The sequence below is a fragment of the Bos indicus x Bos taurus genome, chromosome 4 (genome assembly GCF_003369695.1).
Source record: "Bos indicus x Bos taurus breed Angus x Brahman F1 hybrid chromosome 4, Bos_hybrid_MaternalHap_v2.0, whole genome shotgun sequence".
In the NCBI taxonomy this organism is placed as follows: domain Eukaryota; kingdom Metazoa; phylum Chordata; class Mammalia; order Artiodactyla; family Bovidae; genus Bos; species Bos indicus x Bos taurus.
In genome coordinates, this window is record NC_040079.1 from 13,722,840 (window position 1) to 13,734,368 (window position 11,529).

Below are 11,529 nucleotides of genomic sequence, written 5' to 3' on the forward strand. Positions count from 1 at the left end.
ATCCAGCAGTGCAATAAAAATGAGAAGGTTCCAAAGAAAAGATCCAAATGGTGCTTAACCACAGGGAAAAAAAACTCTTGCAGTGATAAATGCAAACTAAAACGGCATTGAAATGTCAGTTTTCACCAATTTGAGTACCTGAATAGTGGAAGACCATTCTGTCACTGGGCTTCCCAGGTGGCGCTAGTGGGAAAAGAACCCTCCTGCCCTGGAGGAAACAAAAGAGACAGGTTGGATCCCTGGGTGGGGAAGATCCCCTGGAGGAGGGCATGCCAGCCCACTCCAGTATTCTTGCCTGGAGAATCCCAAGGGCAGAGGAGCCTGGCAGGCCTATAGTCTATAGGGTTGCAAGGAGTTGGACACAACTGAAGCAACTTAGCACGCTCTGACATTCTAAATAATGCAACTCTTAATGGGAGCAATTTGTAACTATCTATAAATATTATGACACGACTTAGTGACTAATACCACCACCACCATAAATAATAAAAAGTGTTCTTACTTTTTCACCCAGAAATTCCACCTTTGGGAGTTTATCCTGTAATTACTTTTGCATACAAATGAAAACAAGTGTGTAAAATATTTGCATTATTTGGAATAGCAAAGGATTGTGAAAAACGCAAGTACCCATCAGTAAAGGATTGGGTAAATAAATTGTGACACATTCACAAAACAGAATATTATTCAATGCTAAAAATGGATGAAAGCGCTTTATACTGCTATGGAAAGCTTTCTAATATATACTGTTAACTGGATTAAAAACAAGCGGTAGAATAAGGTTTCTATATGCCACCTTTGCCTAACAGAGGAGAAAAATAAGAATTACACTTCTCTGTGTTTCATGCTACATGAAGAAATACTGGAAGTTTACAAAAGAGATGGGTAAAAGCGATTACCTGTTAAGAATAAATGGAGGAGACAGAAGCAGAGTGTAAGTAAAATTGACATTTCTCAGTGTCAACTTTATAGTGTTGGTTTTTGAGCCATAGATAGCGATTTTATTTTAAATGGGTAATAGAGCTATTATCTATATTATGTTAAAGTAAAACAATAAAATTTTAAAAGAAAAACAACAAAATACTACTTTAAGTGATATTTTGAAATCGACCACCGTAAAAAAAATACTTGTTTCATTTATAAAGTCATTTTTTTCAAGGAAGAACAGTTTATATAAGAAGCTGTTTCATGGTACTGAATTTGCTGAATGCATCTCCAGTCACCTAGGAGCCTGGTGAAAAACAATATTTCTGAGTAATCCCCAGGATGTTCAGAGTTCCAAGTCTCTAGGTTTATTAATTCGTATTTAAATAAACAATTAGGCACAAAATTGCCTTGGGTATTTGCACTTCAGTAATTTACTCCCTAAGTTAGAGTTTCCTTTTGACCTGGGGACTCTCACGCCAACTTAAACTTACAAAGAATACCACCCTGCCTTGGTTCCACAACCACCTTTTGTTTTCATGGGGATTGTCTCAACTTTGTCACACTGTTAGTAGTTAAGTGCCCACGAAGCTTTTTGTTTGGTGAAAGTTTAGACAGGTCAGGCAGATGCCACGTGAAGCCTTTCTTCATCTTCGACAGCAGGGGGCAGCCTTTCCTCATTTTTTGGTTCGACTTAACCAGCTGCACTCAGTGTGGCCACTTGAGGGGGCAAGAATGCCGTAGTGCTCAGGGGACCCAAGGGAAAGCTTGCTGGTTACGTTTCTCAAGGTGGGTGTTGGGATGTAGGGAGGAGACCCGCAAATAATATCTATGTAATTTTTTAAAACTTTTGCACGTGAATTGATCCATTTTAACCCAAACTTTGTCTCCTAATTTCCCAGATGTAACTGAAGTCTGGAGAGGCTAAAGGGTCCCCCAAAGTGGCAGGAGACAAGGAGAAAGGGCTGGAACCAGCACTCCGGCCTCCTCATTTAAAATCTGGGACTCTCCTAGGTGCTGATCTCGAGCCCTGAAGCCCTACTCCTCAGGCAATCTCACCTCCAGTAGCCAGACTGAGAGCTCCCTCCCATGTCCTCTGCTTCAAACCTTGGGCAAATTACTGGATTTTTAAAAAACTCCAGTTTCCTTAACTGCCTTCAATGAAGGAGACTCGGGTTCCCTGGATAAGGAAGATCCCCTTGAGAAGGGAATGGCTACCCACTCCAGTATCCTGCCTGGAGAATTCCATGGACAGAGGAGCCTGGCAGGCTACAGTCCATGGTGTCGCAAAGAGTCAGACACGACTGAGCAACTAACACTAACACTACTTAAGTGTAAAATGGGAATGATGATGATAAAATAAGACCTACCTTACGGACCTCTTGTGAGACATAAATAATACATCTAAAGGTTTATTGAATGGCTTCCCAGGTGGCGCTAGTGGTAGAGAACCCACCTGCTAATTCAAGAGACATAAGAGACTTGGGTCCGATCCCTGGGTTGGGAAGATCCCCTGAAGGAGGGCATGGCAATCCATTCTAATATTCTTGCCTGGAGAAACCCATGGACAGAGCAGCCTGGCGGCCTATAGACCATGGGGTCGTAAAGTGTTGAACACGACTGAGCAAATGAACAGCAAAAGGTTTATTGGGCTTCCCAGTGGTGCTAGTCGTAAAGAACCTGCCTGCCAGTGCAGGAAACGTAAGAGACATGGGTTTGATCCCTGGATCGGGAATATCCCCTGGAGGAGGGCATGGCAACCCACTCCAGTATTCTTGCTTGGAGAATCCCATGGACAGAGGAGCCTGGCGGGCTATAGTCCATGGAGTCGAAAAGTGACTCACACGACTGAAGTGAGTTAGCATGCACACATGCAGAAAGGTTTGTCACGTGCCTGCATATAGTTAGTCAAGGTGTTGGTGACTGCTGTTTTCACAGACAGTACTGGTCTAGAGCTTTCTCTGTCACATTGGTTCTCAAGCTCTGACATCCATCAGGATGCCTTGGAAGTCTTGTTAAAAGCAAGCTGCTGGGCTCCGTCTAAGAATTCCTGACCCAGTAGGTCTGGGGTGGAGCCTAATAATTTGCCTTTCTCCTAAATTCCCAGGTGATTCTGGTCCTGCTGGTCCAGGGACCACACTTTGAGAACTGTTCTTCTGGAAGGCCTTTTCTTCAGTATATTTTCTTCCTCTTCTAGCTCATACTTCATTCATTCAACCCCTGGCTGCCTATTATATCTCAGCTGTTGTTTAATCATTAGACATACCAGGATGAGTAAGACAAGATATCTTCTATAAGAAGCTCATGGTTGAAGGCCACGGTAGGCACATCCATACACACTAAGCAACATGAGCAGAACTGTGATAGAAGGAAGCGTGGAAGAGAATGAGGACTCCTTACTCAGACCAGGGGGTCATGGAGCCAGTGCAGAGGTGTGGGGAAGAGAATGGGGAGCAGGAAGAGTCAAGGACTTTTCTGAAGAGGGTGAACAGGTGGGTGGGCAGGGCATTGTGTCAAATGGAGCAGTAGTGTCCAGAGCTGGAGGTCAGAGGTACACGGCATGTTGGAAGAACCCCCAGCACTTCTGAGCCCTGAGGCACTGCAGGGGAAGGGAGGGGTGAGGAAACCCAGGCTGGAAACACAGGCAGGGCCAGAGCAGGAAAAACCGTGTGTCTCTGTGATGAGGAGCTTGGCTTCTACTTCGAAAGCTGTGGGGCAGCAGGAAAGGTATTAACCAGAAAGTGAACAACACACAGGATCTCCCTGAGCACAGGCTTAGAAGACTGCAAGGAGATAAGTGCCCCTTAGGAAGTGCTGCAGGCAGGGGATGAGCTGGAGAGATGTTGAGTAGCAGAGCTGACGGGCGGCAGCTGGAGGGCCCATGAGGTAGGGTAGAGGAAGCAGGGGTTAAGCTTGGGGGCCGGGCAAATAGAGGCCAACTCCAAATCTGTCATTTGCTGGACGAGGGATGTGGGTGAACTGACAACCTCGTCTGAACCTCTGTTTCCTTGTCCGTATCTCCGGAATAATAAACACTGCAGAGGTAGAGGGAACTAAATGTGAAAGTGCCTATCAAGGACTCAGGAGGGTGTTCATATCATCACGTGGGAAGAACAGAAGGCAGGTTTCTCAGGAGAGGGAGGGAGAGAGACCCGGGGAGGTCTCATCTCCCTCAGACACATTAGCTGGTCCTGGGGAAACAGGGGCCAGCGGGGCCTCCTGCTTCCAGGAGGGAACACGTGCTGGGGACACGGAGGGGACTCAGAAAAGGCCAAGGTGATTGGCAGGTGCTTCCCTAGGCGTGGGGACCAGTGAGCGGAGGTGTGGGATCTTACAGACCACGCCCCACACATGTGTGCATGCATGTACACGCATCAGCTCCGTACTCATGACACAGAGACAAACCAAGGCAAATGCAGCCTTTTTGGAATGAAGTTTCTCCAGGGACCCCTCCCCCTGATGATATTCTCTGCGTTCCTTCTCTTTACACGTGGGCTTCCCTGGGGGCTCAGATGGTAAAGAATCTGCCTGCAACGGGGGAGACCCAGTCTCTGAGTCGGGAAGATCCCCTGGAGAAGGAAATGGCTACCCACTCCAGTATTCTTGCCTGGAAAATCCCATGGACAGAGAAACCTGGTGGGTTACAGTCCACGGGATCACAGAGAGTCAGACACGACTGGGTGACTTTCACTTTTGCTGTTATACCAGTGTGCCCTGGAACACATTTGGGAAGGGGGCGCATTTGTAAGGGGTAGTGCCCTGTCTGACCTCAGGTGGGAGGGTGTTTCCCAGAGTAGGGGTGGGGGTTGACGAAGAAGGTGCACACCTGGGCAGGTAGAGCAGTCTCTTTATTAGCATAATGATGGCAGAGGGGCAGGGCTTCAGCTGTTGGCGGCGATGGTCTCCTGAATCCAGTCCACGTAGTTGCAGACCTTGGTGTAGACCCCAGGCTTGCCCTTCTGGGCACAGCCGTAGCCCCAGGACACAATGCCCTGGAGCTGTCCGTTGCAAGCCACAGGGCCGCCAGAGTCACCCTGGGGAGGAAGTGATGAGATAAGCTTCATAAACAGAGAACAAAAGGGAACGGGAGCCACACACAGTCTGAACCTCACAAGACCCTGTTCCCATTGCTCTGGGCCCCACGCCCTTCTCACTGTCAAGAGAGGCCACAGCCGAGCCTCCCTGTTTCTCCAGGGGACCATCAGCCCACAGCCCTGGGCGTTCACATCCTGCCCCCAGGGAGGCTGCCACACCTGGGCAGGCGTCTCACCTGGCAGGAATCCTTGCCTCCTTCCAGGAAGCCAGCGCAGATCATGTTGTTAGTGATCTCTCCAGGGTACGAGGCTTCACAGTCGGCGTGGCTCAGCAGCGGGGCCTCCAGGCATTGCAGCAGGTCCGGGTAGTTGACTTTGAGGAACAGGAAGGGATCAAGGAAAGGAAAACGTGGGTTAGGATGGGAAGGGGGATGGCAACCCAGGGCTGAACCCTGAGGGCGGCCAGGAGAGGTCCCCAACGAACACTGAGTTTCAATTCCCGGAAGGCTGGCTGCGGACCCCTTTCTAAAGGTGCTAAGAGCAGGGGCCACATCTGTCCTGTCTTTTGATTCTCGGGCTCAAGTCCGGGACACTTGCCCCTCTCGTACCCAGCACAGAGTCCTGTATGTGTAGTAGGTACTTGATGGGAATTTGTAGATTGGAAGCAAAGACTGGAACCAAGCTCAGGCGATGCTCAGTTCTGGGCAGTGTGGGTAGGTCAGAGGGTGAAGACGTGAGGGTCCCACTCACCGCCACTGCTCAGGGTGTTGCCCCAGCCAGAGATGAGGCACTCGGTGCCTGCGGAAGCACAGGCACTGGGCAGAGCCAAGGTGGACACCCGGGCATTGATGACCGCAGGCGTGGAGAGTTTGATCAGCAGGATGTCATTGTCCAGAGTCCAGCTGCTGTACTTGGGGTGGCGGATGATCTTGGACGCATCGATGAACTGCTCACCACCCTCCAAGACATCAATGTTGTATTCTCCCAGCCTCACCTGGATGTGGCTGTTGAGGGTAAGCACAGTTAAGGACTTTTTGTCCACAGGCCCATGTCCCCTAGGGGTTCTTCCTGCTTGCAGGAGGGCGTGTAGGAATGTCAAGGGCTGTAGAGGGGTGGTAGGTCAGTGCAGGTGTGAGACAACAACCTTTGTGCTTCAGGGGCCTTGGCAATGGAGAAGGGATACAGTGAAGGGGTCCGGCTAGGGACCATCTGCTTTTCCAGCCGCCTTTCCCACACCCCGCATGCATTCAGTGCCCAGTGCCCTGGGTGCAAATGCACCATTTCAACTTCCCCAGACATCCTTCAACCTCTGCAACCTCTCCCTCCTTTCTTGATCTGGTAAGGGCCACCATCCTGTGTGATCTGATTTGTCTGTCCGTCTGTCCATCTTAAGTCTTTCACTCATGTCCGACTCTTTGTGACCTCATGGACTGTAGCCCACCAGGTTCCTCTCTCCATGGGATTCTCCAGGCAAGAATACTAGAGTGGGGGTCCATGCCTTCCTCCAGGAGATCTTTCCCACCCAGGGATCAAACCTGCGTCTCTTATATCTCCCGCACTGGCAGCTGGGTTCTTTACCACTAGCTCTATTTGTGATCTAATACAGCACTTCTCAGAGAACAGCCACAGGACCGGCACCATCAGTCACCTGGGAACGAGTTAGCAACTCCAATTCTCTCTTCTGCCCAGACCCTTGCATCAGGGTTTCTGCATCAGAAACCCTGGAGGAGGGACCCAGCAGCATGTGTTGTAACAGGCCCTCCAGGTGATTATTGTGTGCATTCAGGTTGGAGAACCCTTGCTTTTGGGAGTGATTCTCAGTTCTGCCCAGGAGTATAGAATTGCCAGAGGCAGAGAGTGTTGAAAACTCACCAATATTCAGACTCGCCCTAAAAATTCTGAGTTAAATGGGAACTAGGAATCATAATAATTTTTTTAAATGAAAAAAAATATCTTACAATGTTTTAACATGCAGCCAACTGGCAAAGATTATTTGTGTGAGGTCTTTCCCCACTTTTCCCACTGGCTATTCCCACCTTCAAAATAGTCTGTGCCTACTTTTTATGGGACTTTCCAGATGGCACCAGTGGTAAAGAACCTATGCCAGCCAATGCATAACACCCCGGGTTTGATCTCTGGATTGGGAATATCCCCTGGAGGAGGGCATGGCAACCCACTCCAGTATTCTTGCCTGGAGAATCCCATAGACAGAGGAGCCTGGCAGGTGCCCCTCTTCACCCACAGCTCCTGCCGAGTCAGCTGCCATTGCCCACTTCTTCTTCTCTTCCCCATCATCATTCTGAGCTCTGGACGGACCCCAGCTCTTCCAGAGGGCCCTGGGGAGTGGGCTTAGTCATCAGGGGCCCAGCACTTACTACTGGTAGCAGTGAGCCGCGGACACCACCCACTGGTCATTGATGAGGGAGCCCCCGCAGAAGTGGTAGCCAGCATTCAGGGACACCTGGTAAGGGACAGAATTCTCCGCGCAGGTGTAGCCCCCGACGATCTTGTCATCGTCGTCCGAGGGGAAAGCCACTTGAGTGGAAGTAGGGGAGGAGAGGCTGATTCAGGAAGAGGGTGGAGCCCGGAGCCCTGTGGCTGGACTCTGCTAATTAGGATTCCTGACCGAGCACAGGGAGGGGAGGAAGGCCACCAGGGAGCATCCCTGGCTGGTCTCACAGCAGGTAGTTCTCCCGAGTCGTTGTGTGTCTGCAGGGCACAGAGCTAGGGACCCTGCAGGGGCTCCGGCTCAGACTTCCCTGGGGGCACCAGGGCAAGGACAGTGAACCCCGTCATGGTGCACTCAGCATCGTAGGGTCTGAATGCGGTCCTCTCACCCACTGGCTGCTTCTCTCCCTTTTATTCATCACCATTCTACTCCTCGCTGCAGTTTCAGCTCAAGTTTGTCACGATGGGTTGGCCTCACTGGGGAGATGTGGCTACAAAGCCTTGGCTTTGCTGTACCAGCTCCTCCCATAGCTCACACCTGAGCAGGGAGCCTAGGTACCCTTCGCGCAGGATAAAGGTGGTTACTGTTATTGGCTAATAGAACAGTGATTCGCAGCTGTGGCTATACATCTGGGAATCTTAAAACTACTCAGGAAGCTTAAACAGTCAGTGCATGGGTCACAGCCTCAGGCCAATAAACAGGACTCCACCGTGAGTCACCTTCTGCCTCCCCAGGAGCATCCGAGGCTAGGAACAGCTCGAGTGGAGTTACCTACGGTTGTCACGGCCAAGACTTAAGGCCTGGCTCATTTCACAGACCGTCTCCACCTGGTTTGCCTTTCTCGCCTCTCCCAACAAAGCCCCAAAATGGATGGACGAGAGGATGGGAGTGGAACCGGGCAGAAGGTGAGAGAAGTGAAGGTTAAAGAGAGCCCCAGAGTGGGAAGGAGGGGTGCTGGCCAGGGAGGGGAGAACACACAGGGGTAGAACAGGAGAGGCCGGAGGAATGGTGAAGCGTGTATCTCTGCCAGGAGAGGGGCTAGTGGAACCTGAAGCGATGCGTGGGACTCACCAGCAGCTCCCACAAAGGCAAGGATCAGCAGGGGATGCATGGTGGAGAAGTGTGCTTGCGTGGCTGGTGGCGAGCCTTTATACCTTCCGAGGAGAGGGAGGGGGTGGAGGGGGACCACCCCTCCCAGGACAAACACACCTGCAGCTTCCCTTGTCCTGGACTCTTGCATCAGTTCTGCTGTGTTTGGCCACTCTGTGGATTCATGACCTCCGGGTGATAAGGAAACTTACTTTCTGAGGACACAGAGGAAGACTAGCTGACTCTTAGGAGGATGTTCTGGGGTGAGGCACACAGGGGAAGCCAAGACCCCGCTTCCCACAGCTGAGCCTTCTTAAACTGAGCGGATGATGGAAATGAGGAGGAAGGGAAAGCAGAATGACCCGGGACCCTGGGGATCCTCTGACCTCATGGAGATTTACTCAACTTACTTTAAGGAAGGGCTGATATTAGTAGCAAACTTGGCTGCTTGGTATCCTGAGGTCCCATGAGAGGAAAGAAGTCTTGCCTATGTCATACCTGTACACAAAAAGAACCTGGTCAAGTCTAAACTACGGGGTCAGAAGGTCAAAGCCCAAGCCTTAGGCAACCAGGACCCCAACACCAGGAAGTCATGAGAAGGGAGAGGCAGAGTTTCTTGTGAGTCTGGGCCTTCAAGCTAGCTCTCCTTCCTACCAGAGCTTGAGGGACTGGGTCGGGGGAGGCATTTGGAGGGAGGAGAGGCCAAGGATTAAGTAGGCATTTACCTGATGCACTGGGGTAATAAGAGACCGGTGTCGTATTCCTCCTCTTCCTCACTATCAAGACACTTGTCTTTCTCATCACTCACGCAGCCTTGGGTTCTCTTTAAGCAGCCTCCTGGTCACCCTGGGAGCCTGCACTAATGGTGATGAAAATTGCCCACACCTGCTAGGAACTGACAGCCTGAGCCAGAATTATATGTTCCGGATCAGATTTTAGAAAAAAGGTTTGAACAATGGTAAATCTCAGTCCTTATCAGGGAATCAGCGGTAGGTAGAGAAACTGGTGCGCGATAAAGGTTGAGAATGTGTGCGCATGCGCTCAGTCGATCCAACTCTGCAGCCTCGTAACCCATCAGGCTCCTCTGTCCATGAAACTGAGTGATTAAAAACAACGTTGAAGGTGGGGGGATTCTGGAATTTTCTTTTCTTTTTTTTTTTTGATGCAGTGAGACTCTTTTGCTGGGCTCAGTGCAGAGTGAATCTTCCTGGAAATTATCTCACTTTGCAACCTGCCATGCCTGTCAAGACAGACTCTTGTAATTTAATGAGGCACCACTTGGCCAGGGGGGTATAGAGATGTAACTAGAGTCTGTGCTGGAACCTAACCTTGTGAGCCAGGTTGACAAGCTTCCCATGAAGAGGCTTCTCCTGCTCACCTCCTCTGAACTCAGGGCCTCCTGTTGGGCAGGAATGGGCAGAGTCTATATAGGTACTCTCAGAAAGGTAAAAATGAGTGAATGTTCTGAAGGTGGTGAACAAAGGCAGAAAAGCTCAGAAGTCTGGTGGCAAGACAGGAAGTAGGCTGGAAGGACAGAGTAAATGGAAATAGAGTGAACAGGGAGAAATGGTGGGGGGGGCGGGCTCTTGGGTGGAGAGGGACCCACAGGGTATCTTCTGGTCTGGTGCCTGGCAGAGCTGGAAGCCAGCTTCTCCACGACAGGACACCCACTCCTCAGAGCTGCACACCCTCTAATCCCTGACAGGCTCCTCTCGAGGTGGCAATACTGCTGTATTTGTATAGCACCCAACAGCTTTTTGGAGAAGGAGATGGCACCCCACTCCAGTACTCTTGCCTGGAAAATCCCATGGATGGAGGAGCCTGGTAGGCTACAGTCCATGGGGTCGCTAAGAGTCGGACACGGCTGAGCGACTTCCCTTTCACTTTTCACTTTCATGCATTGGAGAAGGAAATGGCAACCCACTCCAGTGTTCTTGCCTGGAGAATCCCAGGGACCGGAGAGCCTGATGGCCTGCCGTCTATGGGGTCGCACAGAGTCGGACACGACTGAAGCGACTTAGCAGCAGCAGCAACAGCTTTTAAAGAGATTTCACACACACAAGCAGCGGTGGTATGCTGATTTTCCTTTGTGTTGAATTTCAAGCTTCCCTTTTCATGTTTTCATCGTGAGGTGCGCAGAATATTATTTCCTGTTACAGAGGCTGAGACCAGGCGTCAGAAAGGTTCCGTCTTGCCTGAGAACATAGATCTAAAAATGGCGGAGCTGACCTCAAGGCCACTGGAGGACAGGGAAAGTGCTGTGAAGTGTGGGAATCACTGCAGATGGCAGCTCAGGGGTCAGGCCAGGGAACAAACTACATCCGGATCCCTCCTGATGCTGGCTTCCCTGGCAGAGGAAGAAGCTTGAATTAATCTGGCACCTGGCACCACCCCCCAGCCCCACCTTGCCATGGCCTTGGGCCCCTCTGGGCCACGTCAAAGGCCGGTTGTGCTCACCCAGTTGTGGAGCCTCCATCACAGAGGCTTTTTTTTTTGCAGAAATATCAAAATATGCTATTTTGTTTTGACCCCTTGTCGTGGGGTCTTCATAGGAAGCCTGGCTTTAGAGGATGAGAATCGTCACGTCTGTTTCCTTTCCCAGCCTGCGGGGTGAAGGTAGGGGGCAGAGGGGGCCGGCTCATGTTTTGGGCCACCATCTGCTCAGGTAGAGAGGTAAGAGCCTCTGTCCCCTGTTAGAATGACTTGGCTCATTTCTAGTGGCCTTACATTGCCTAAACTCACGTTCTGTAGTGCTCTTCTCCATGGCAGTCCACATGGCTAGGCAGATTTTTCATTCTTCTGAATCCTATTTATTGACTCAGTGTGTGAGTTTGCTAGGGCTGCCTTAACAAAATAATGGCAGAAATCCATCTTCTCACAGTTTTGGGAGCTGAGAAGTGCGTGATCAAGGAAGGTGTTGATAGAAGAAACTTCATATATTGAGTCATGGAGAAGTCATTCTGGCTTATACATGAGTTAACTTGAATTTTTTACCAACTAAAACAGCCTATTTGTGGCCTATCAAACATACACTGT

General features: G+C 50.4%; 1 protein-coding gene across 1 annotated transcript; it reads right to left on the bottom strand.

Moving 5' to 3' along the window:
- Positions 1-4,751: 4,751 nt before the first annotated feature.
- Positions 4,752-8,991, bottom strand: PRSS2 (serine protease 2). The gene is made up of 5 exons (XM_027538799.1): positions 8,904-8,991; positions 7,331-7,490; positions 5,706-5,959; positions 5,192-5,328; positions 4,752-4,955 (listed from the first exon to the last, which is right to left on the bottom strand). Coding segments are annotated over exons 1-5 (705 nt in total). The 5' UTR covers positions 8,905-8,991; the 3' UTR covers positions 4,752-4,802.
- Between the last annotated feature and the right edge of the window lie 2,538 nt (positions 8,992-11,529).

Bases quoted from the DNA above. Each gene is read 5' to 3' on its own strand.
- PRSS2 (XM_027538799.1), bottom strand. The intron at 5,329-5,705 runs GTGAGTGGGACC...TGTTCCTCAAAG, and splicing joins CAACACCCTGAGCAGTGGCG to TCAACTACCCGGACCTGCTG. The intron at 4,956-5,191 runs GTGAGACGCCTG...CTTCCTCCCCAG, and splicing joins GAGGCAAGGATTCCTGCCAG to GGTGACTCTGGCGGCCCTGT.